The sequence below is a fragment of the Salvelinus sp. IW2-2015 genome, linkage group LG14 (assembly GCF_002910315.2).
Source record: "Salvelinus sp. IW2-2015 linkage group LG14, ASM291031v2, whole genome shotgun sequence".
NCBI classification, from domain to species: Eukaryota; Metazoa; Chordata; class Actinopteri; order Salmoniformes; family Salmonidae; genus Salvelinus; species Salvelinus sp. IW2-2015.
Genome location: NC_036854.1, coordinates 6,872,229 through 6,899,216, shown reverse-complemented (window position 1 = coordinate 6,899,216; position 26,988 = coordinate 6,872,229). Strand labels below are relative to the sequence as shown.

The 26,988-nt window shown below is 42.4% G+C and overlaps 1 protein-coding gene across 1 annotated transcript in view; it reads right to left on the bottom strand.

Annotated features, from left to right (window-relative positions):
- paplnb (papilin b, proteoglycan-like sulfated glycoprotein) overlaps nt 1-26,321 on the bottom strand; it is a 30,742-nt gene extending 4,421 nt beyond the window's left edge. The window contains exons 1-9 of the mRNA XM_070446760.1: nt 26,265-26,321; nt 25,670-25,779; nt 25,516-25,576; nt 25,268-25,370; nt 16,128-16,258; nt 11,667-11,975; nt 8,794-8,970; nt 4,721-4,871; nt 47-118 (exon numbers count right to left, since the gene is read on the bottom strand). Of these exons, the coding sequence (XP_070302861.1) occupies nt 47-118; nt 4,721-4,871; nt 8,794-8,970; nt 11,667-11,975; nt 16,128-16,258; nt 25,268-25,370; nt 25,516-25,576; nt 25,670-25,779; nt 26,265-26,321 (1,171 nt within the window). The remainder of the gene's footprint in view (nt 1-46; nt 119-4,720; nt 4,872-8,793; nt 8,971-11,666; nt 11,976-16,127; nt 16,259-25,267; nt 25,371-25,515; nt 25,577-25,669; nt 25,780-26,264) is intronic.
- Nucleotides 26,322-26,988: the final 667 nt, after the last annotated feature.

Genomic DNA, 26,988 nt, shown 5'->3' with positions numbered 1-26,988 from the left:
CCCATGCATGCATAGAGACAAAAACATCCCTAACGCACACTCGTACCTGTAGAGTCATAAGGCACATATCCTCTCAGAGTGCTGTCATGTCCTGTTGGGTCATGGACACTTGGTACACCTAAACAGAGAGAGTCAATGATACATGAATAGAAACTCCCCCACATACACACACATATACTGAACAGAAATATAAAAGCAATGTACAACAATTTCAAAGGATTTACTGAGTTACAGTTCATAGTAGGAAATGAGTCAATTGAAATGTATTAGTTTGGCCTAATTCTATGGATTTCACATGACAGGCCAGGGGCGCAGCCATGGGTGGGCCTGGGAGGGTATAGGCCCACCCACTGGGGAGCGGGACCCAGCCAATCGGAATGAGGTTTTCGTCACAAAAGGGCTTTATTACAGACAGAAATGCTCCTCATGGATTATCTTGGCAAAGGAGAAATTCTCACTAGCAGGGATGTAAACAAATTTGTGCACAAAATTTGAGAGAAATAAGCTTTTGGAGTATATAGAACATTTCTGTGATCTTTTATTTCAGCTCAACTTCTTGTCACTACAGGGGGTGCTGTTTCAACTTCGACATTTTGCGTCTCCAAATTAAACTGCCTCGTACTCAATTCTTGCTCGTACAATATGCATATTATTATTACTATTGGATAGAAAACAATCTCTAGTTTCTAAAACCGTTTGAATTATGTCTGTGGGTGAACCAGAACTCTTTCTACAGCGAAAATCATGACAGGACATGCGAAGGTCAGAAAAATAGTCTCTGTTCTCAGATCAGTTTAAAGCTCTGTGTGTGCCCTATACTTACTTACTTACTTTATTGTCCCCATGGGGAAATTTTGTTGCAGTGCCATGTACACATTTAAAGTGGCGTTAAATACAAAACAAGATTGACAATACAACTTTCAATAACAGTCACGCACCAATAAATAAAATAAATTTTAAAATGTAAAAAAGAAGAAAAGACTAGCCTGCTGGCCTTACGGGGTCAATGGGAACATTTGCCCGAGCTATTTAAGAGGGATATCACACCTGGCACAAATGATTGTCTCGTTCTATTTTTCCTGCTGAGGGGTGCCCTATACCTGCGCCCAGAGGGGAGTAATTCAAAGTCCAGGTACAGGGGGTGACTTGGGTCTAAAATGATTTTGTGAGCCTTACGGAGGGCCCTGACCTTAAAAATCTCATCCAGGCCTGTCTGTTTGACTCCAAGTACCTTGCTTGCTGTGGTAATAATCCTTCTCAGCATGTTTCTCTGACTGACAGTGGCATTGCCAAACCAACAAACAATACAAAAAGTTAAAATACTCTCAATAAAGGATTTGTAAAACAGATTTTGTACAGTCTATATTAAAAGAACCCAACTTTTTTAGAAAGTACAGTCTCTGTTGGCTCTTTTTGTAGATCTGGTCTGTACATTTACTCCACTGAAGCTTACTGTCCAAAAAGACACCCAGATATTTATATTCCTCTACAATTTCTATATTCTGGCCTCTGATAGATGTTGCAGAGGTAGGTGTTGTACGCTTCCTAAAGTCTATGCACATCTCTTTGTCTTTTGTTATTAGACCAAGTGTGATTCGAAATGAACTGCACCCGCCTTCCCTGGATGTCAGTAACCAATGAGAAGTGGAATGGAGTCTCTACGTATTTCTCAGAGTTTATAAAGCAATAGTGACATGTACGTTCTTTTGGACGCTCGCCAAGCGCAAGAGAGGACATCAGAATGGCATGTTGAATAGCTCTTGTTATCGGCCTAAGATATATCCGTTCTTGATTTAATTCGAATAGGGTTAGAAACATCATAACGAAGTTATTGAAACCGATTTATATCAGTTATGCGAGTATATTTATTTTCGGAATTTTCGTAGTATTGCGTTTGAGGATTTGACATGTGTGTGCCACGTAGCTAATGTAGCTGCTAGTTCCGAAGTTGAAGTGGACGTTTACAACAAAGCAACAATTATTTGGACAAAAAGACACCTTGCCCAAGATTCTGATGGAAGCTCGTCCAAAGTAAGAGCTATTTATGATTTTATTCCGTATTATTGTGAAAATGTAAACGCATTTTTCGCCATTATTGCGCACTAGTCTGGCTGTAACGCACACTGTATGCTAGTAACGTTAATTTAAAAATCTAAATCAGCGTTGCATTAATAACCAATGCATCTTTCATTAGCTGTCCAACCTGTATTTTTTGTCAATCTAATCGATAAATAATCGTAAACTTAGGTGCCCTTCCAAGATGCGCCGCCAGAATGCATGCCATGTTTTGACTGATTACATAGCATAACCACGATTTGTGATGCTAAATATGCACATTTCGAACAAACTCTATATGCTTGTGTAATATGATGTTACAGGACTGTTCATCTGAAGAATTCTGAGAAGGTTAGTGAAAAAATTAATATATTTTGGTCGTGATAACGTTTTTGCTCTTTTTGCCTTGAATCAATGCTGGGTGATGTTAGCTCATGTGGTATGCTAATATAACGATATATTGGTTTTCGCTGTAAAACACTTAGAAAATCTGAAATATTGTCTGGATTCACAAGATGTTTGCTTTCATTTTCTGTACGCTTGTATTTTCAGAAATGTTTTAAGATGTAATTAGGTAATACACGTTGCTCTCTGTAGTTATTCTAGTCGCTTTTGTGAGTTTTGTGATAGTGGCTGCAATGGTAAACTGTGATTTATACCTGAAAAATGCAAATTTTCAAAAAAAACATATGCTATACCATAAATATGTTATCAGACTGTCATCTTATGAAGTTGTCTTGTTAGTGCTAATATATCTTATTAGTCGAATTAGTGATACTACTGATGGAGTAAAAAACTGTGTGAGTAAAAAAGTGGTGTCTTTTGCAACTGGTTAGCTAATAGATTACAATTGTGTCTTCCCTGTAAACATTTTAAAAATCAGAAATTATGGCTGGATTCACAAGATGTTGTCTTTCATTTGCTGTATGCTGTGTATTTTTCAGAAATGTTTTAGGATGAGTATTTTGGTAATTGACGTCGGTCTCTGTAATATTCCGGCTGCTTCCAACGCTATTTCAGATTCAGCTGCAATGTTAGAACTGTGATTTATACCTGAAATATGCACATTTTTCTAAAAAAACATATGTTATACCATAAAAATATTATCAGACTGTCATCTTATGAGTTGTTCTTGTTATGGTCTATATATATCTATATAGCGTGAAATTGTGATAGCTGCCCATGCAGGAAAAAAATGGTGGAGAAAAAAAAAAGTTGTTCTTTTGCTTTCGTGGTTAGCTAATAGATTTACATATTGTGTCTTCCCTGTAAAACATTTTAAAAATCAGAAATGATGGCTGGATTCACAAGATCTGTATCTTTCATCTGGTGTCTTGGACTTGTGATTTAATGATATTTAGATGCTTGTATTTACTTGTGARGCTATGCTAGGCTATGCTAGTCAGCTTTTTTACTGTGGGGGGTGCTCCCGGATCCGGGTTTGGTAGCAGTGAAAGGTTAAAAACACTTTACAAGTTGTGTTTATATTTGTGTTCAGTATGTACGTATATATAGTACCAGGCAGAAGTTTGGACACACCCACTCATTCAAAGATTTTTCTTTATTTGACTATTTTCTACATTGTAGAATAATAGTGAAGACATCAAATCTATGAAATTTTACATATGGAATCATGTAGGAACCAAAAAAGTGTTAAATAAATCAAAATAGATTTGAGATTCTTCAAAGTAGCCATCATTGTCTTGATGACATCTTTGCACACTCTCATTCGACTCTGGGATGCTGGCCTTGTAGGCAGAGTTGCAAAGAAAAGCCATATCTCTGTCCAGTGTCTGTTCTTTTGCCCATCTTAATTTTTTATTTTTATTGGCCAGTCTGAGATATGGCCTTTTCTTTGCAACTCTTTCTAGAAGGCCAGCATTCCAGAGTCGCCTTTTCAATGTTGATGTTGAGACTGATGTTTTGCGGGTACAATTTAATGAAGCTGCCAGTTGAGGACTTGTGAGGCGTCTGTTTCTCAAACTAGACACTCTAATGTACTTGTCCTCTTGCTCAGTTGTGCACCGGGGCCTCCCACTCTTCTTTCTATTCTAGTTAGAGCCAGTTTGCGCTGTTCTGTGAAGGGAGCAGTACACCGCGTTGTACGAGATCTTCAGTTTCTTGGCAATTTCTCGCATGGAATAGCCTTCATTTCTCAGAACAAGAATAGACTGACAAGTTTTAGAAGAAAGGTCTTTGTTTCTGGCCATTTTGAGCCTGTAATCGAACCCACAAATGCTGATGCTCCAGATACTCAACTTGTCTAAAGAAGGCCAGGTTTATTGCTTCTTTAATAAGCACAACAGTTTTCAGCAGTGCTAACATAATTGCAAAATGGTTTTCTAATGATCATTTAGCCTTTTAAAATGATCAACTTGGATTAGCTAACACAACGTGCCACTGGAACACAGGAGTGATGGTTGCTGATAATGGGCGTCTCTACGCCTATGTAGATATTCTATAAAAAAATCAAGTGTTTCCAGCTACAATAGTCATTTATAACATTAACAATGTCTACACAGTATTTCTGGTCAATTTGATGTTATTTTAATGGACAATTTTATGATTTTTTTTGCTTTACTTTTAAAAACAAAGACATTTGTAAGTGACCCCAAACTTTTTGAATGGTAGTGTATACACACACACACACTGGAATTGGACTCACTTTGGGCTTCATGGCAGGCCTGGGTGTTACAGTGCTCCACGGTAGCAGGTTTAGGGTGGGGGGCGCACCTGTCTTCCCCATATGGGTTCTGGTCTATGTCCATACACATTACCCTCCTCTCCCGCACCCCTCCACCACAATTCCTAGAGCACTATAGGGAGGAAGAGAGAGAGAGCAGAGAAAGAGAGGACAGAGAGAGCATGATAGATATATTTACACAGAAGTAGGAAGGATAAGAGAAAATGGTAGGACGTCGCCGGTCTACTAACCACTGGTCCTGGCAACCCATCATTACGCACATCTGGCAACAATCATTACGCACACCTGCGCCCCATCATGAGGCACACCTGGACTTCATCACTTCCCTGATTACTTCCCCTTCATCTAGCACTCCGTTGTGTCACCCATTAGGTAGTATTGTTTCTTGTTTAGACGCTACTCCTGTTTTTGTATTCACTCCATGGTCTTCCCTATTAAACTCACCGACTGCACCTGACTCCCTGCGTCTCCGTTACAGAATACTACCTAACAGAATGGAAGAAGCAGCCAACCGAGACCTCTCCCAGATGGTCGGCGAACAGGGGGACCTACACCGCCAACACCACGAGCAGCTGGGTCAACTGGAGACGGCAATGGATGAGGTTCTCTGCGTTCTTCAATGTATAGATCTTCCTCAAAGGATGTCCCCCCCAACGAGTGGAGGATCTTCTACAATGAGTCGACGGCTGTCTGGGGGAGAGGAGAGGAGGAGCTGCTTTCCTATGGGAGGTTCATGGCTCTGTTCAGAGGAGACTTCGATCAGCCACCGGAGGGCAGAGACGGGGGTGAGCTCCTACTCCAACTATGGCAGGAGGACCAGACTGATGCTGAGTACGCCCTTACCTTCCGTACAGTGGCAGCATTCAGCAGATGGAATGAGCCTGCACTCCGCTACTTATTCAGATGCGGATTGTGCGATGAGGTCCAGACGGAGCTGGCATGCCGAGTTGATACCCTCTCATTGGATGCACTCATCACGATGGCCATCCATCTGCATAAACTCCTTAGAGAGTGGTGGCACTCATCGCCTCTCTCCCTCCTTCGTTGACCGATCTGAGTAAGAGTCTGAACCCATGGAGGTAGGGGCCACACGCCTCCCCGTGGCTGAGTTACGCCGTTGGAGACAGCTCGGGCTCTGTCCCTATTGTGGTCAAGCGAGGCACCAGATTCAACGGTGTCCACTACGTCCCAACCCGGGAGCCACTAGAGCAGAGGGACGGTCCCGTGATCACCCGTCTCCTGGGGTAGGTGTGAGTATTCCATCATCATCACTCTCCACCAAACCCTTTATAGTACCGATTTCACTAGCTGGCTGTCCCTCGTGTCGTTCCTACAGCTCTAGTGGACTCCAGTGCCGCTGGGAATTTTATTGACCAGGCCCTTGCCTCTACCCTGAAAATAACATCATACCCGCTCTCCTTTCCGGTTCAAGCGCTGTATAACTGGGATCTGGGACACCCATCACAGGACCACTCACCATCACCCTTTGGACCCCGGTACCAAGAAAACCTTCCCTTCCTCATCATCCAGGCACCCGTACACAAAGTCATCCTCGGCATCTTGTGGCTCCAACGCCACGACCCCACCATCTCCTGGTTGAGAATGGCGATCACGGTCTGGGCCGTGACCCTGGTGATTGCTCTTCAGGCCGACATCCCGGAGGTTTACCAGGCTCTCCGGGAGGTTTTTCCCAAGACCCATGCCACCTGTCTCCCTCCTCATCACCCCTGGGACTGTGCCATCGACATGCTAACAGACTATGCGCAGCCGCATCTACCCCCTGTCAGTGGTTGAAACCAAGGCTATGGAGGAAAACAACATCCAGGAGGCTCTCCAACAGGGTTTCATCTGCCCATCCACCTCCCCTGCGTCAGCAGGTTTCTTCTTCATGGCCAATAAGGAGGGGGGTATTCGTCCATGTATTGACTACAGAGGTCTCAATGGCATCACCACCAAGAACCGCTACCCCCTCCCGTTGGTGTCGGTCGCGATTGAACAGCTCCATACCAAGCTGGACCTGCGGAATGCCTACAATTTGATCCGCATCCACGAGGGGGATGAATGGAAGACGGCCTTCAGCATGATATCTGGGCACTATAAGTACTTAGTGATGCCTTATGGATAAGCCAATGCTCCGTCAGTGTTCCAGGCATTAGTGAATGAGGTGTTTCGGGAAATGCTTGGCCGTTAGGTGGTTGTGTATATCAATGATATCCTGATCTACTTGGCCACCTTGGATGAGCATATCGCCCACATCCGGGTAGTCCTGAAATGCCTCCTGGAGAACCAACTGTATGTCAAAGCGGAGAAGTGTCAGCTTCCTCAAGCTGCCGTCTCCTTCTTGGGATATAGGATCAGCCCGCAGGGAGTGGTTTTGGAGGAGAGGAAGGTAGCTGCAGTCAGGTCATGGCCAGTCCCAACCACCATAAAGGGACTACAACGGTTTTTGGAATCTCCTCAAAGGTTGTCCCTGTAAGTTGGTGTGGCATTCTGCAGCCGATGAGGCCTTCCGCCTACTGAAGGGGCATTTCACCTCTGCCCCGTTTCATCACCCAGATCCTACACTTCCCTTCGTGGTGGAGGTGGACGCCTCAGAAGTGAGTGTGGGGACTGTCCTGTCACAACTTCAATGTAATCCACAAAAATTGTATCCATGTGCATACTAAAAGTGTCTCTTGCAGAAAGGAACCATGACGTCGGTGATTTGGGAGCTCCTTGCAGTTGGCATTAGAGGATTGGAAATACTGGTTGAAGGGTGCCACGGACACATTTCTCATCCTCCCCGACCATCGGAACCTGGAGTACATATGGACAGCGAGGCGGCTGAACCCGCGCCAAGCAAGATTGACCCTTTTCTTTACCAGATTCAACTTCACCCCGCTGCCCACATGAGGCTCCAATGCGCCGTCGTCCGCTGGAAGGAGCAGGTGGATCGTCACCGCAGTGAGGCGCCTGTGTTCCATCCTGGTGATCACATCTGGCTCCACCAGGAACCTCCCGCTCATCCTGCCCTGCCGGAAGCTGAGCCCTCGGTTTGTGGGGCCATTCAAAGTGCTCCGGAGGGTCAATGAGGTAACATACAGATTACAGCTTCCCACTAACAACCGGATCTCACCCTCTTTTCACGTTTCCCTCCTCAGGCCGGTGGTTCCTGGTTCCCTGGCTGATTCCGTCCCCCACGACCCACCTCCCCTGGACATCAAGGGGAGCCCCGCTTATGCTGTCAGATCCCTCCTGGACTCCTGACGTCGTGGGGGTCGGCTCCAGTACCTGGAAGACTGGGAGGGGTACAATCAAGAGGAGCGGTGATGGGTTCCGGGGGACGACATTCTAGATCCCAACATCCTCTCAGATTTCCACCTTCACCGACCGGACAAGCCCGCTCCTTGCCCTCGGGGCCGTCCCCATGGCCGGCGTTGTCCTGCGACTGGAGCCGTGTGTTTGGGGTGGGGGGGGTGTACTGTCACGTCTACTCCTGCTTTGGTACTTGACGTCGCCGGTCTACTTACCACCGGTCCTGGCAACCCCATCATTACGCACACCTGGCAACCACAATTACGCACACCTGCACCCCATCATGAGGCACACCTGGACTTCATCACTGCCTGATTACTTCCACTTTATCTAGCACTCCGTTTTATCACCCATTAGGTAGTACAGTTTCATGTTTAGACGCTACTCCTGTTTTGTTTTCCTGTATCTCCGTTACAGAGATGCTACATAAGGGTATAGTACAGAGGAGGCTGGTGGGAGGCGCTATAGGAGGACAGGCTCAATGTATTGGCCGGAATGGAGTAAGTGGAATAGTATCAAACATATGGAAACCACGTTTGACGCTGTTCCATTGATTCCAGCCATTACAATGAGCCCGTCCTCCTATAGCTCCTCTCACCAGCCTCCTCTGGTATAGTATGAGATCGAACATCCCTCTCCAACTCAAAATGCTTTGTTGACATGACAAAATTACTTGTATGTATTGCCAAAGCAACAATGTGGAACAATTTAACAAACAACTAAATGTATCTCTCTGTTACCAGTCCGAAGTCATGGACGTGCCAGCTGATGTGGATGTGGCAGGCTGGCTTGCGGCAGGCCTGGACTGCAGGTGGGCGTGTCAGACCACTGCAGGCTTGGTCCCCAAAGCGCTCCCCTCCCGCCCCCACGCAAACCACCTCTCTGGTCTGCTGGCCGTCCCCACAGGTCACCGAACACTGGGAATGGGAAATATATAATAGGGAAACTTGGCATCAAAACAAGATCAATGGCTCAATCTTACATTTGACATTTTAATAATTTAGCAGACGCTCTTATCTAGAGCAATTTACATTGGAGAAATTAGACCAATTAGTTATTTTAATGGACAGCAAAAAAATGCTTTTCTTTCAAAACAAGAACATTTCTAAGTGACTCAACTTTTGAACGGTAGTGTATATTTGAGTTTAACTAATATTTGTAGTATTGTTTGTTCTGTCTTTTCTGGTGGATTAAACTGAAATTGCAACCAACTTTCTATTGCTGTAATCTGAATGTGGCGTGAGATTGAAGCCTTTAGTGAGAGGACTAATGCTTTAATATTGAATAATTTCTGCCCTCCGAATTCATATTCATTATATAAATACATTCAATTTTGTCTGGCTTGCCATTCCAAATAAAATGTAATATTTTTCGCTAGGTGTAGGCAAGGCCATAATCAAATAGGTAAACTGGGATATGACTAAATAGTTAATCAGGGTGATTTTTCCACAAATAGACAGGAATTTTCCTTTCCTATAAAAATATATTGTGATAATTTTCAGGATATGAATACCGAGTATGTCCGCATCACCGTCAGACCATTTTATTGGTAAACTACACAGTAATGTAAAGGTAAAAAAAAAATGTGATCCAAAATGTAATATAGTACACGTATCATGATTTGGTTGTAATCCAGAGAGGTTAGAAAAAAATATCAAGATCTTCTATGAGGCTGTGAAAGGATCCAAATTGTGGATTTAAAAGAAAACAACATGAATCCTCGGCATACAATGACACCTTTGTTTTTAAACCCTGGATTTCTAGCCGCTTGATATTATTGTTGATATTATAGCTAACATTTCGATGGCCATTATAAATAAATATACTGATCGGGGACAGCCTTGTTTTACTCCTCTTGACAGTTTAATACTTTCTGAGAAGTAGCCATTATTTACAATTTTACACCTAAGGTTACCATACATAACTTTAACCCATTGTATAAGAGATTCTCTAATATTGAAATATTCCAGGCATTTATATATACATTCCAGTAGTACTTTATCAAAAAGCCTTTTCAAAGTCAGCTATGAATACCAGGCCAGGTTCCCCTGATTTTTCATGGTGTTTTATTGTTTCCAGTATAGTTTGTTGATTGGACTAAATCGTTTTTGGTATATTTAAGTTTGTTTTCACTGTATTAAACTAAGCATACACTGCATACAACCTTGTTGATTTGAGGATGTTTCAATGTTTAAGATGAAATGGTGCTGGAATAGTGGTGGCATTGCTCCTGTTGCCTTTGTGCTGACTTGCTTAACTACATGGTTCTAAATTAGTAGTTGTTTAGTAAGCTGTCAAACATTAACTTGCTTGACCATGCTGTAGGCCATGTAACTGTTTGTTACATGCAATATTTATTTGCTTTGTTGATTTCACAGGACAGATTTTGCCCTTCCGGTTTTGTGATGAAACAAATGCATGTGTAGTTGAATTTATTCCACCACTGTGTGACTTATGTCTTTTTGTTGTCTTGGCCTTATCAAGGTGGCATATGAACGAATGGGTTATAGAGCAAAAATATGCCTTTTTTTACTGGCTTGGTGGGACAATACCATTATCGCGATCCTTGGTAGTATCGTGGCAAGGGAACAAAACACGAAGCGGATTGATCTTCTTTAGGAAAACAGCCCTAATGTTGGAAACAAACATCATTATGTTGTCATCCAGAGTCACATTTTATTTATTTTCCAATCTGTAGCATACAATATTTTGTGTGGTTCTGGTACCGGTTCCGACTGACATTTTGGCGTAATAAATTGATGTGTGGACACTGTAGATGGAAATGGCTTGCATTGAGCGATAGCCCTGATTGCAACAGCCACAGTGATATGTTTTGTTCGCCTGTGTGATGTAGGATGTGAAATCTGAAACTACGTGAGGCTGGGAAACTACTTGAGACTGTCCATCAACTCCTGACTGAACCCTATGTCACAGTCACAGACAAATCCGTACATCTTAACACAGCAGGAGAGAGTGGTTTCATCATTATAGCATATTCAGAGATCAATTTATAGCCATAAATACAAAATTATTCTTAGATAAAAAAAAGAAAAAAAATCTTTCTGTTTGTCATTGATGGTTAAGTATAGTATAATATGAAATGAAAGGTGTGTTCCTAGCGAGTTCAGGAAGCCAAACTAGAGCTCGGTGTAGCGTTCACAGAGGTGGGGGCAGATGTTTTGATCAAGAGGGACCTCAGAGAAAATGTACATATTTTCTTAACACTAAACATGCAAATATGTATTTTACAGTTATAAGGAAGGTGAAATCTTATAGTTAGTGGATTTATAAGTTGATTATACTATATTTAGAAAGCATATAAGTCATTTCAAGCCCCTCTATTGACCAGACCTGTGTCAAATACATGAAAGTATTTGAGACTAGATGTCCTTGAATTAGTTTGGAGTATGTACTTTTGGGACTATTCCATTGGTACCGGCTAAACTAAATCCATTGCAACTCAAAGTATTTGACATACAGTATGTATTTGACCCAGGTCTGACTGGTAACCCACCACAGTTCCACAACCACCTTTTAGTCTTATAATCATACTAGTAATAATACTGGTAACAGTCTCACTATACTGACCATACTGGTCCCCACAGGTACCCACCACACTGAAGCTGGACACGCTGTACTCGGCACATCCCTGCTGGTTGCAGGCCTGCTGGCTTTCCGGCCTGGGTAGTTGCTGGGAGACGCAGTAAGAGTCATCCACCACATGGGGTGCCATCGAGTCCTGCACCATGCACTGCACGCTGCGGTGCTGGGTGCCACTGTTGCAGGGGGCCGAGCACTCGGACCAGGCGCTGTATGTGTAGGCATACGTGAGGGGCTCGCGGTAGCGGAGGTTGGCAGCGGGAGCGGGAGTGGCAGGCGCCACATCGCGGTCCATGCCAATGATTTCTCCATTTCTCACAGCCTAGAGAAGGAAAATATAGGGGGATTACATGGTCAAACAACATCCCTGAACAGATGACACAGTTATATTCCCCCCCACAACCTCCCTCCCATGCTAGTTTTGGTTATCCTCCTTACTCTCATCCCCAGGACAGGCCTGGGACACTCCTGCCCCCCCATGGCAGCCCCAACCCTGCAACAGGAGCCACGCCAAGTCCTCCTGTACACACCCAGAATGGAGCTTTGGCAGCCACTCCACAAACTAACTTTAGCTATTATTATTTTTGCTTAATCACACTAGACCTGAATCAAACGATAAAACCAGCTGCCAAACGTTTTCTCAACGCAATGTTTGTTTTTAGTCAGTATAGTAATGTTATTGATCTGTCAGTTTCCCTACCTAATTCCCTACTTTCACACTGACATAGTATAAACAGCCCTACACGCTTCACTATCATGGTGAAAAGTCAGTAAAAAACACTATGCTCATCATGTGTTAGTAGGATCAGGTTAATGTGTAGGCTACAGTCTGGGATCTGGGAATAATGGTCATTTCAATTGTTGAACCATTGATTCTATTCTTGGATAATATAATGTATAAATGTACACCAAAGTATTTCTTTGTCATGCCTCATCTGAACAGGATCAGATGGTGACAGGGGTCACAGCAGGGTCAGAGAACCAGGGAAGACCAGTCTCTGACGGCGCAGAAGTGAACTTTTGCAGATACAACACTTTATTCTCTCTGTGCAGCAAACACTGAACAAGCAAGAAGCTTCAAAGACTGAAACTAATTGAAGGCAGTGTGACAAACTTCAAAAGTTGATTTCAAAACTGTATCAAGGGTTGATAGAGGCTTTTCTAGATAACACAAAACATGTAAAACAAAAATGTGAGGAAGACCTGAGACACTATTGAGGATGATGATGAATGGATACCGATATGTTAGAATCCCCAGTCATATTCATATAATCTCAGACATAAATTACTGCAGTTTATGACCATCCATAGAACGTACTATATGCCAATGAAACTGAATATCATCACTCAGAAATGTAATTCCTCCGCTGGAGGTGTAAAACACAAAAGGGAACATATTTGTGTATATTATGGTCTTATGAAGGCTGGCTGAATTCTGGCAAAGACTATGTTCTTTTATCTCAATATGTCTACAGGTTCTCCCTTTAACCTGTTTTTATTTGCTTAGAAATGTTAATACTGGAGACTGTTATCAGAAGAAACTCTGTAACCTAGCATTTATTACAAGATTTAGAGTGTATTTAGGCAATCCCTAGCTGCTGGGCTGCTCAGTCCTGGCCCTGGAGGTCTGCTGTAATGTTGTCACTCTGGCCTTGGCCTAATACACCCGAAACCAATAAAGAATGTTTCACTAAGATCCTAAAGCTGAGTGGGGTGTGTTGGGGCGCTGCAGGGCCGTGGACCCTTAGGGACAGGACAGGGTGGCCCAGCTATATTGTGGGAAGTAAAAATAGCTCTACAGTACTATTAGGCCATTGACATGAATTACAGTGCATTCAGAAAGTATTCAGACCACTTGTCTTTTTCCACATTTTGTTACATTACAGCCTTATTCTAAAATGTATTACATAGTTTCCCCCCCTCATCAATCTACACACAATACCACATAACGACAAAGCAAAAACAGGTTTTTAGATTTTTCTTTGCAAATTCATGAAAAATAAAAAACTTAAATGTCACATTTACATAAGTATTCAGACCCTTTACTCAGTACTTTGTTGAAGAACCTTTGGCAGCAATTACAGCCTCAAGTCTTCTTGGGTATGACACTATAAGCTTGTCAACCATGTATTTAGGGAGTTTCTCCCATTATCCTCTGCAGATCCTCTCAATCTCTGTCAGGTTGGATGGGGAGCGTCGATGTACAGCTATTTTCAGGTCTCTCTAGAGATGTTCGATTGGGTTCAAGTCCGGGCTCTGGCAGGTCCACTCAAGGACATTCGGAGACTTGTCCCAAAGCCACTCTAGCGTTGTCTTGGCTGTGTGCTTAGGGTCATTGTTCTGTTGGAAGGTGAACCTTCGCCCGTCTGAGGTCCTGAGTGCTCTGGAGCAGGTTGTCATCAGGAATCTCTCTGTACTTTGCTTTAGATGGCTTTTGAGAGGGTCTGCAGAGAAAAATGGGAGAAGCTCCCCAAATACAGGTGTGCCAAGCTTGTCGCGTCATATCCAAAAAGACTATATGCTGTAATCGCTGCCAAAGGTGCTTCAACAAAGTACTGAGTAAAGGGTCTGAATACTTATGTAAATGTGATATTTCCATTATGGGGTATTGTGTGTAGATTGATGAGGGGGGAAAAAACAACAATGTAATACATTTTAGAATAAGGCTTTTACGTAACAAAATGTGGAAAAAGTCAAGGGGTCTGAATACTTTCCGTATGCACTGTATACATGTACTTCCATTCATTTTTTCAACTGGTACCAGGGGAACTTCAGACGAGTCTTGTGAGGCCTGTGGGCTCCTAGAGCAAAACAACCAACATGTTCGTGAGAGTCTCACCTTCCTACAGAGAGCTCATATTAGTGTGTAGCCCAAACTGTTCGGACGCTACAGACAGAAGTTGCCAGATCGGCTGTACCGACTTCAGACGAGTCCCAAGATGCTTGTGGGGTCATAGTGCAAAACAGAGAACACCATCGTGTTCGTGAGAGTCTCATCTTTCCATAGAGGGATGCTACAGATGATTTTGTGAGAAGTCCTATTTTCGGGATGCCTCATGGTTTGACACCTTTCACCGAAGATGCATCAGTCCGATGGATTGAGATGCATCCAATGCAAAAATTATATCTCTAGCTTATTAAACTGACAGGTTTTTAATGGGGATTTTTTATTATTACGCTAATTCGATTTCCACAGTGTCACGTCTGCTCCCGCTCTTCCCCTCCCCCTGGCGCTTGAGGGCGCCAGAATGCCTTGCATCACTCACTCCTGCCATCCATCACGTACACCTGCCTTTCCTTGTCACGCGCATCAGCGTTATTGGACTCACCTGGACTCTCATCACCTGTTCATTTCCTCCCCTATATGTGTCAGTTCCCCAGCTCTGTTCCCTGCTTCTGCATTGATTGTTTTTCTGTTTGCTAAGCTGTTTATGTCTCGTTCTATGTCCGTTATTTATTAAATGTTACTCCCCGTACCTGCTTCGTCTCTCCAGCGTCATCCTTGTGATAGATCGTGACACACAGGGAACGGACGTTGACTCTAGGGGGTAAAATTGTATGTTTTGGTGCATCTAGGGCAATTCAGAAAGCTGATTGTATAAGGGCACAAGGCGAGACCCAAATGCAGACACAGGAGGCAGATGGGGACAGGTGAGGGTTCATAAACCAGGTCAGAGTCCAAACAGTACCAGGCGATAGGCAGGCTCGAGGTCAGGACAGGCAGGGGTTCAGTGGTCAGGTCCGAGTCCAAACAGTACAAGGGGATATAGGCAGGCTCGAGGTCAGAACAGACATAGTGGTCAGGCAGGCGGGTTCGGCGTCAGGACAGGCAAAGGTCAAAACCAGGATGGCTAGGAAAGAACAGAGACTGGGAAAAATAGGAGCTAGGAAACCACTGGTTGACTTGGTAAAACAAGACGAACTGGCACAGAGAGACGGGAAACACAGGGATAAATACACCGGGGATAATAAGCGACACCAGGAGGGGGTGGAGACAAGCACAAGGACAGGTGAAACAGATCAGGTCGTGACAGATTTTTTACTGATGAATTTGTTTGTTTTTTATGATCGTGTTTTTCTTTCTGCTTGCACTTTTTATTTATGTTTATTCATTTATGTTGATGTGTGTATTTTCTGTAATTTATGTAATTCATGGCTCATCTGTAAAATCGACCTAAACATTTAAAAGTATACATTTCAGTGAAAGGGGATAGACAGATACAAAGACATGTATTGCATTTGTGCTTAAGGTGCTGGCACTATATCCACTGAAACAGCACCATGCATTTTGGTGCGTTGCCTTCATCAGAAAGATAACATTTCTAATGAATTTTCCAATTCAACAAGCACGTTGAAGTAAGTACCTACCCAATGGGCACAGATCTCAATTCAACGTCTATTCCACGTCGGTTCAACACGGAAACAACGTTGATTCAACCAAAGTGTGCCCAGTGGGTAAGTACTAAGTACTAACCCTGCAGATGCCGTTGATACAGATGTCACTGCGGCTCACATAGCAGGGTGTGCCATCCACCACGGAAGGCCTGTGTCTGTAGAAGAAGTTCTCGCCATGGGGGACGCAGTTCAGCTCACATGGGTTGGACGCTTCACAGGTAAACAACAACAGGTAAACGACAAAGTACATGAGTATTTCTTTGTGTATGGGTAATGTGGTTATGGTTAATAATCCATAGTGAAATGTTCAACAATTATTTGCATCAATATTACAGTTTTATTCAATAGCTTTGATGCAATTTTCCCAAGTATGTGGTACATTTTGACAACACTTAGTACAAAACTCAAAACAGATCATCAAAAAGGCTTAAAAATTCTAAGAGCGTTTTCGATTGACTAAGTACAACACACAAAATCATAGTCACTTTTTCACCTGGAAATACAGGTTTCACATTGGAATATGTGTTCATATAGAGTAATTGCTTATCACAATGCAATGCTCACATTACTTTTGATATGATTGTCTATATAATTTTACTGTGAAATACCACGAGATCATTGATTTAATCACCGAAACACAACATAATGATTTTTGTTCACATTTTAGTTGTTTTAACAACCAGTTAATCCAATAGCAGAAAATGCAAGATACATGTTTCAAAATTGCCCTTTGAATATAATATGCTACAGTACTGTAAATTACAGTACATTACACTGTTTTCACATTAGGCAATACCCTTGCAACACCTATCAAAATTGACCCTTCAGAAATCTAACGTGTGATCAAAGGTGTGATCATTGAATACATCTTTCCCAATCATTGATGCAAAAAATATAGTGTTCAGATATAATTACAGCATAGGTGTATTTAATTAAACAAAATGCATGAGATGAATGAAAGAAACATAACGTTTAGCAGGCACTAGTTTGTATCAAGTCTGTCACAGCACATGTTCTAATTGTTCATGCACCTGGGGAAAAACCTTTTGGCATGGCGAATCCAAGCCTCACATAGGTCTGGGTTGATGCCATTGCATGCCTCATCCATTGCCTGGAGTACTGTAATATATGCCATTTAAGTAGCAGACGTTTTAATCCAAAGTGACTACAGTGAGTCCATATATTTTCATATGTGACCCCATTGGTAATCGAACCCACAACTCTGGTGTTGCTAGTGCCATGCGCTTACTAACTGAGACACACACTACAATACATAAGTACAATACAATACGATACATGATTACAATACAGGTGAAAGGTGTATGATTGCCGTCCCCAGGAGCATGTCACCCTCCTGCAATGTGGATGAGAACCTGTCCAAATGCTCAAGACAGGCTTGACGCAAACTAATGCCTGCTAAACATTGTTTATTCATTTCACTTCATTTGTTTCTTTCGATTGCAGTGCACCTATGTTGTAATTATTTATGAACAATACTTACATTTTTTGCTTCAATAATTGTGAAAGATGTCTTCAACGATCACACATTTGTGACCCGACTCAGGAAACTAGGTGTACTGTGTGTTGCAAGTCACGACTTCACAGGAGAGCTGTTTGAACGTAAAAATGTGTTTTTAATCAGAATGCGTTTTTTGGCAGAAATGGCTTCTCGAACATGTGAACTTTCATGTGCCTTAACAACAAACTTGTATGCCATCTGTAAATAACAAATAGAATTGTTAAATTACAAGCCTTGATGGTTAAGTCAGAAAGAGACAACAACCTTCCCACTAGCCATGATTGGCTGAGATAATGAGTGGGCTGGAAATGCCGAGAGAGGAGTTCGGATTGGTCTGCCATAGAGAGGGCTTCTGTCTATTTGAGCTGGTCAGTCTGTGTTGGTAATCCTGTCGAACACTGCTTTTTTTCTTACGTCTACAGGATCGGTGGGTACCCCGCGGAACGGTTGAGCTAATGTGGTTAGCATGAGGCTGTAAGTAACAAGAAAACAACAGGAACATTTCCCAGGACATAGACATATCTGATATTAGCAGAAATTTTAAATTCTTGTTAATCTAACTGCACTGTCCATTTTACAGTAGCTATTACATTGAAATAATACCATGCTATTGTTTGAGGAGAGTGCACAGTTATGAACTTGAAAATGTATTAATAAACCAATTAGGCACATTTGAGCACTTATGATACAACATTTTGAACAGAAATGCAATGGTTCATTGGATCAGTCAAACATTTTGCACATACACTGCTGCCATCTAGTGGCCAAAATCTGAATTGCACCTGGGCTGGAATAACACAATATGGCCTTTATCTTGCATTTCAATGATGGTGGTACAAAAAAATACAAAAAAACGCATGTTTTTGTCTTTGTGATATCTTTTACCAGATCTAATGTGTTATATTCTCCAACATTAATTTAACATTTCCACAAACTTCAAAGTATTTCCTTTCAAATAGTATCAATAATATGTATATACTTGCTTCAGGTCCTGAGCTACAGGCAGTTAGATTTGGGTATGTCATTTTATGCGAAAATTGAAAAAAGGGGGCGGATCCTGAAGAGAATGTATTGTTTTGTGGAGCTGCAGAAGTGTTGCTTTCCACTTTCTGGAGGATCAAGTTTTGAAATCAGTGGAATTAGAGTATGACAGCTAAAGAGATGGAGAAAACACCTGTCTCCGGATTACATCTTCAAACTAAAGACAACTGTTGCATGGCATTCGTGACAGGGAGACATCATTCATGATGATGTATACAGGTAAGATAGTCTCGCGTTAGTTAGCTACATTTTCAGATATTACAGGTTTAACATTTTTGTTTACATTTTTTCAAGATGGCGCTGCAGTGTGTATCTGTCTTTGTCTTATCCCGTGTCTTAAACCGTGTAAATAGCCGGTCTTTTTCGCATATATCTTAATCTTACTTTCTATCTATGAACTAGATATACTTTCCTGCAACCCGCCTCACCCTATGTGGTACTGATCTGCTATTGTTATTCCTTATAACTGGAACTTCCATCAGGAGCTAGCCAGCTAACTAGCTACTAGTCTTTGTTAGCCACGGCTAGCGGTCCTTGCCTTTTTTCCCCGTCATCAGCCTGTCTTAGCTCGGACAACACCTGCCAGTCTGCACAGCGCAATATCAACCCAGAGCATATCACCGGATTCCTGCCGCTCTGGATCCTTACACCGGATCATTACTCCAGATCATCGCAGCTAGCTAGCGGCAAACGAGTGGCTACTGTTAGCTAACGCCTCTGTCCCGAAGCAAGTACCAACTAGCCTTGAGATAGCCTCGAGCTAGGCCCATATACCAGCTAATTCTAGGTCTACAATACTTCCTTTGTCAATTGGCCTGGACCCTTTATTGTCGACACAGAGCCCCGCCCATCCATCACGACTGGACTGCCGACGTGATCACCCGATGTGGTCTCAACAGGCTATTCCGTTAAGATGTCGCCGAAGAACCATCTACTAGCCCCGGCCCGCTAGCTTTTCTGAACGCTGTGTCCCCTGCTTGGCTAAGGTAGTAGTGACTAATGAACAGCACCCTGACTCACCTATTGCTGCTCGTTTGACCATATGATCACTCGGCTACACAGCTGATGTCCCCTGGACTGTTTCAATGACACGGTACCTCATTTTGTTTACCTGTCGGCCCCAGCCTCGAACTCAGGTCCTGTATGTACCTAACTGACCCGCTCTGCCCATTCATCACCATTTACCAATTGTTGTCTTAGCTCTTCTGAGATTGCTTTATGCCTCTCTCTAATGTCAATATGCCTTGTCTACTGCTGTCTTGGCTAGTTCTTATTGTTTTATTTCACTGTAGAGCCCTCAGTCCCACTCAACATGCCTTAGATAGCTCTTTCGTCCAACCCCACACACATGCGGAGACCTCATCTGGCTTAACTTGTTTCTCCAGAGACGAAACCTCTCTCATTGTCACTCAACGCCTAGGTTTACCTCCACTGTACTCACATCCTACCATAGCCTTGTCTGTACATTATGACTTGAATCTATTCTACCACGCCCAGAAATCTGATCCTTTTATTTTCTGTACCCAACGCACTAGACAACCAGTTCTTATAGCCTTTAGCCGTACCCTTATCCTACTCCTCTGTTCCTCTGGTGATGTAGAGGTTAAACCAGGCCCTGCAGCCCCCAGTTCCACTCCTATTCCCCAGGCGCTATCATTTGTTGGCTTCTGGAACCTTAAAAGCCTTGGTTTCATGCATGTCAACATTAGAAGCCTCCTCCCTAAGTTTGTTTTATTCACTGCTTTAGCACACTCCACCAACCCTGATGTCCTAGCCATGTCTGAATCCTGGCTTAGGAAGGCCACCAAAAATCCTGAAATTTCCATCCCCAACTACATCATTTTCCGTCAAGATAGAACTACCAAGGGGAGTGGAGTTGCAATCTACTGCAGAGATAGCCTGCAGAGTTCTGTCATGCTATCCAGGTCTGTGCCCAAACAGTTCGAGCTTCTACTTTTAAAAATCCACCTTTCCAGAAACAAGTCTCTCACTGTTGTCGCTTGCTATAGACCCCCCTCAGCCCTCAGCTATGCCCAGGACACCATATGTGAATTGATTGCCCCCCATCTATCTTCAGAGTTTGTACTGTTAGGTGACCTAAACTGGGATATGCTTAACACCCCGGCCATCCTACAATCTAAGCTAGATGCCCTCAATCTCACACAAATTATCAAGGAACCTAACAAGTACAACCCTAAATCCGTAAACACGGGCACCCTCATAGATCATCCTGACCTACCTGCCCTCTAAATACACCTTTGCTGTCTTCAACCAGGATCTCAGCGATCACTGCCTCATTGCCTGCGTCCGTAATGGGTCCGCGGTCAAACGACCACCCTTCATCACTGTCAAACGCTCCCGAAAACACTTCAGCGAGCAGACCTTTCTAATTGACCTGGCCCGGTTATACTGGAATGATATTGACCTCATTCCGTCAGTAGAGGATGCCTGGTTGCTCTTTAAAAGTGCTTTCCTCACCATCTTAAATAAGCATGCGCCATTCAAAAATATTTTAACTAAGAACAGATATAGCCCTTGGGTCACTCCACACTTGACTGCCCTTGACCAACACAAAAGCATCCTGTGGTGTACTTCATTAGCATCGAATAGCCCCCGCGATATGCAACTTTTCAGTGAAGTTAGGGAACCAATATACACAGGCAGTTAGGAAAACTTTTTCAAACAGAAATGTGCATCTTGTAGCACAAACTCCAAAAAGTTCAGGGACACTGTAAAGTCCATGGAGAATAAGAGCACCTGCTCCCAGCTGCCCACTGCACAGAGGCTAGGAAACATCGTCACCACGATAAATCAACGATAATCGATAATTTTTCTACGGCTGGCAATGCTTTCCACCTGGCTACCCCTACCCCTGTCAACAGCTCTGCACCCCACACAGCAACTTGCCCAAGCCTCCCCCATTTCTCCTTCACCTAAAGCTAGATAGCTGATGTTCTGAAAGAGCTGCAAAATCTGGATCCCTACAAATCAGCTGGGCTAGACAATCTGGACCCTCTCTTTCTAAAATTATCAGCCGAATTATCAACCTCTCTTTCGTATCATCTGAGAGCCCCAAGGATTGGAAAGCTGCCGCGGTCATCCCCCTCTTCAAAGGGGGAGACACTCTAGACCCAAACTGTTACAGGCCTATATCTATTCTACCCTGCCTTTCTAAAGTCTTCGAAAGCCAGGTTAACAAACAGATCACTGACCATTTCAAATCCCACCGTACCTTCTCCGCTATGCAATCTGGTTTCCGAGCTGGTCATGGGTGCACCTCAGCCACGCTCAAGGTCCTAAACGATATCGATTAAAGACAGTACTGTGCAGCCGTCTTCATCGACCTGGCCAAGGCTTTCGACTCTGTCAATCACCGCATTCTTATCGGCAGACTCAACGGCCTTGGCTTCTCAAATGACTGCCTCGCCTGGTTCACCAACTACTTCTCAGATAAAGTTCAATATGTCAAATCGGAGGGCCTGTTGTCTGGACCTCTGGCAGTCCCTATGGGGGTGCAACAGGGTTCAATTCTCAGGCCGACTCTTTTCTCTGTATACATCAATGATGTCGCTCTTGCTGCTGGTGATTCTCTGATCCACCGCTACGCAGACGACACCATTCTGTATACTTCTGGCCCTTCTTTCGACACTGTAATAACAAACCTCCAGACGAGCTTCAATGCCATACAACACTCCTTCCGTGGCCTCCAACTGCTCTTAAATACTAGTAAAACGAAATGCATGCTCTTCAACCGATCGTTGCCCGCACCCGCCCGCACGTCTAGCATCAATACTCTGGACGGTTCTGACCTAGAATATATGGACAACTACAAATACCTAGGTGTCTGGTTAGACTGTAAACTCTCCTTCCAGACTCACATTAAGCATCTCCAATCCAAAATTAAATCTAGAATCTGCTTCCTATTTTGCAACAAAGCTTCCTTCACTCATGCTGCCAAACATACCCTCGTAAAACTGACTATCCTACCGATCCTTGACTTCGGCAATTTCCTTTACAAAATAGCCTCCAACACTCTACTCCACAAATTGGATGTAGTCTATCACAGTGTGATCTGTTTTGTCACCAAATCCCCATATACTACCAACCACTGCGACCTGTATGCTCTCGTTGGCTGGCCCTCGGTTCATATTCGTCTCCAAACCCACTGGCTCCAGGTCATCTACAAGTTTTTGCTAGGTAAAGCCCTGCCTTATCTCAGCTCACTGGTCACCATAGCAACACCCACCCATAGCATGCGCTCCAGCAGGTATATTTCACTGGTCACCCCCAAAGCCAACTCTTCCTTTGGCCGCCTTTCCTTCCAGTTCTCTGCTGCCAATGACTGGAATGAATTGGAAAATCACTGAAGCTGGAGACTTATATCTCCCTCACTAGCTTTAAGCATCAGCTGTCAGAGCAGCTTACAGATCATTGAACCTGTACATAGCCCATCTGTAAACACTACCTCATCCCAATATTTTTTGTTGTTGTTGTTGCTCTTTTGCATCCCAGTATCTCTACTTGCACATTCATCTTCTGCACATCTATCACTCCAGTGTTTAATTGCTAAATTGTAATTATTTCACCACTATGGCCTTTTTATAGCCTTACCTCTCCAATCGTGCTACATTTGCACACAATGTATATAGACTTTTCTTTTGTGCTATTGACTGTACGTTTGTTTATCCCATGTGTAACTCTGTGTTATTTCTGTTGCACTGCTTTGCTCTATCTTGGCCAGGTCGCATTTGTAAATAAGAACTTGTTCTCAACTGGTCTACCTGGTTAAATAAAGGTGAAATAAACATTTTTAAAATAATTTTGACAGAAAGTGGTTTCATTTCAAGCTAAAGTGTACTGTTAGCAAGCTAGCTAGGTTGCTAGCTAATGTTAGGTGGCTGGCTCCCTAGTTGACATTATTATTCATATCCCAGAACCGTTTTGCTTTTCTAGTTAGAGCCTAATGTTAGCTAGCTAACATTGAACCTGGTTGGTTAGCTCCGAGCATATTCATGCAGGGTAGTAATGAATTAATGCAGGGTAGTAATGAATTGATGCAGGGTAGTAATGAATTGTCACTGTGTTCATTGTTGTTTAACTAGCTAACGTTGGCTGGCTGGCTCATTAGCTAAAGTTACGTGACGTGTGTGATCTTACACGTTGTTTACCTAGCTAGGTTCATTGTTTACCTAGCTAGCTACATGTCTTAAGCTAAAGTGTACAACACCCATTGAATATGGCCGGTGACAGTAAACATTGGCAAAAAAGCTAAATTAAATTGTTGCCAGCAGAGCTGGTTAGGCTGTTTTCATGTTATCCATAGGTAAACAAATCATCGTCCAGAGCGTCAATTGTACGCTCTGAACGCTCCGAGATCAAAACAAGATGGGTGGGGCTAAAGCTTAAGAGGGTGTGAATGATGCTGAATGGGTGTAGACAAAGAAGAGCTCTTCAATAGAAACATTCAAAGGCCATTTTCTCAAAAGTGAGTTTACAAGTTTATCAGCTTTCAAAGCAGAGTTACGTTCCCATTGTTCCTCAAACATGCAGTGTATGATATACCATTTTGTAGCTCTGAGTCTACTTTTATCCAATGTAAAAAAACACAATTTCAAATTTTGCTACATAAGACCGAATCCAGGTGGTGGGTCACATTTGATAACACAAAGAATAGAAATAATGGACATCTTATTTTCAGTCAATTTTGATGGGCAGTGCAAGTGTATTGTCTAATGTGAAAACAGTGTTCAGTACTGTAATTTACAGTACTGTAGCATAATCCATTCAAAGAGCAATTTTTAAACATGTATCTTGCATTTTTTGCTGTTGGATTAATTAACTGGTTGTTAAAACAACAACATTGAGACTCTATCATTATGTTGTGTTTTGGTGATTAAATCAATGTGCTCATATTTCACAGTAAACATATTTTGGATCAATGGTTGTGTGGTAAAAGCAGTGGTGTAAAGTACTTTAAGTAAAAATACTTTAAAGTACTACTTAAGTCATTTTTCTGGGTATCTGTACTTTACTATTTATATTTTTTGACTACTTTTACTTTATAACTTAAGAAAATATTGTACTTTTTATTCCATACATTTTCCTTGACATCCAAAAGTACTCATTACATTTGGAATGCTTAGCAGGACAGGAAACTAGTCCAATCACGCACTTATCAACCGAACATCCGTGGTCATCCATGCTGCCTCTGATCTGGCGGACTCGCTAAACACATGCTTCGTTTGTAAATTATGTCTGAATGTTGGCGTGTGCCTGTGGCTTTCCGTAAATAAAAAATAAAAGGAATTTGAAATTATTTATACTTTTACTTTTGATACTTTTACTCAAGTAGATTTTTACTGGGTGACTTATACTTTTACTTGAGTCATTTTCTATTAAGGTATCTTTACTTTTACTCAAGTATGACAGTTGGGTACTTTTTCCTCCACCCTATGTGAAAGATGTATCCAAATAAAATGAATGCAAAATAAAAGGTTTTGAATATGAGACTTGCTTCATTACAAGTGTTACCAGTTTGGAGTTTGGTACTAAGTGTTTAGAAAATTCCCTTTCACATACTTGTGAAAATAGCATCAAAGTCAAAAAATAGCATCAAAAAAAATACTATATGGCAATACAGTATATAATCCCTATTGCACCTCCATGGTAAGGCAGCCAGGCATAGCGTTTGCTCTGGAAGTCCATCCTATTAAACTGGGCACACTGCTCCTCACGGAAATCCCTGGATCCCGCTGGACATGCCTGCATCGAGCAATTACAGACAATGTCAGTCTGTTAGTGTTTACATCGGAAACAGAGAGAGATTGTGTGTGTGTGTGTGTGTGTGTGTGTGTGGTGTGTGTGGTGTGTGGTGTGTGTGTGTTGTGTGTTGTGTGCCTGTGTGCACCTGCATATTACAGATGCGGTACGATTTTGAAGATCCCATGCAGTTGTTTCCTCCATCTGTCCTGCAAGTCAAAGAGAAGTAGAGTCAGAAAGACACACAATCATCATATACACTCTCTCACTTGCGTGCTGCTCTCTCTCTCTCTCTCTTTTACCTTGCAGTGATACATTGCCTGATCCTCGTGGCTACTCCAGTGCCACAGGGGCGACTGCACGCCCCATAAGCCCCATATTCCCCCCAGTAGTCATTGCTGGGCGATGTTAGCTGGAACACAACAGGAGCCAGCACATCAAGCACTGAAACACCACTGTGCACTAGTACACACAGTACTCTACACCAGAATAGCAACTGGAAAACATCTTATCACCACAAACCATTCCATATCATTACACAAACCCTTATTATACACCAGTATGGTAACGGTAGAAAAACCCCACATTCCAGCTGTTTTAGTAAACAAAATCATACTATTTGTGTGTGTGTACATTCACAGTGTAAACTTGAACTGTATTGTATGGAGTTGTGTTGTATTATTTTTGCTATTTTATGTGTATTTTGTGTATGTGGTATTATTAGATTATCATATGTACTGTATTGTTTGTTTGTTTTTGTCTCATTTGTCTTTCATTGAGGACCATATTGAAAATATGTTTTGTGTAATACTGATATATTATCGTCAGGACTCTATACTTTGTACCTGTACTTGTTTTTACACTACAAAATAATACAATCAAATAAGTATCACTTACAGAGAATGATGGTACAGCCAGTAACTGCAGGAGAACCAGGACCAGTAGGATGCCCATGTTTACTAGGGAGTAAGTGCAGTGATAGTGCTGCATTAGAGAAAGCTACAGATTGTAAAAACCTTACAGCAATGTCCCACTAAAGGGACATTTCTAAAATGTTCAACTTCATATTCGTCATCTCCAGCACCTCCCCAACATCAGCATGCGAACATGACGCAATTTAAATGTTTTGTCGTAAAAAAAGATAAAGGAAGAGACTGTAAGTGTTTCCAATGATATCATCAACTAATTAGTAGAACATTTGTCGGCAATTAGTAGGCAATTCCTACTCATAATTGGTTAAAATCACACGATGTACACCGGTGTTGTCAATAGAAACACGTAGCTTCTTCTGTCTATTTTACTCGAAAACATAGAAACAGACAATTTTCACAAATGTTGATGTCGGGCTGGTGCTGGAGAGGATGAACATGAAGGAAATTTCTCTTTAACGAGTTTCATTTAACATCCGATCAACTTTCGGATGAATACGATTATATACAAGTACCAGTCAAAAGTTTTGGACACACCTACTCATTCCAGGTTTTGTTTTTTTATTATTATTTTATACATTGTAGAATAATAGTGAAGACATCAAAACGATGAAATAACACATATGGAATCATGTAGTAACCCCCAAAAATTGTTAAACAAATTAAAATATATTTTATGTTTGAGATTCTTC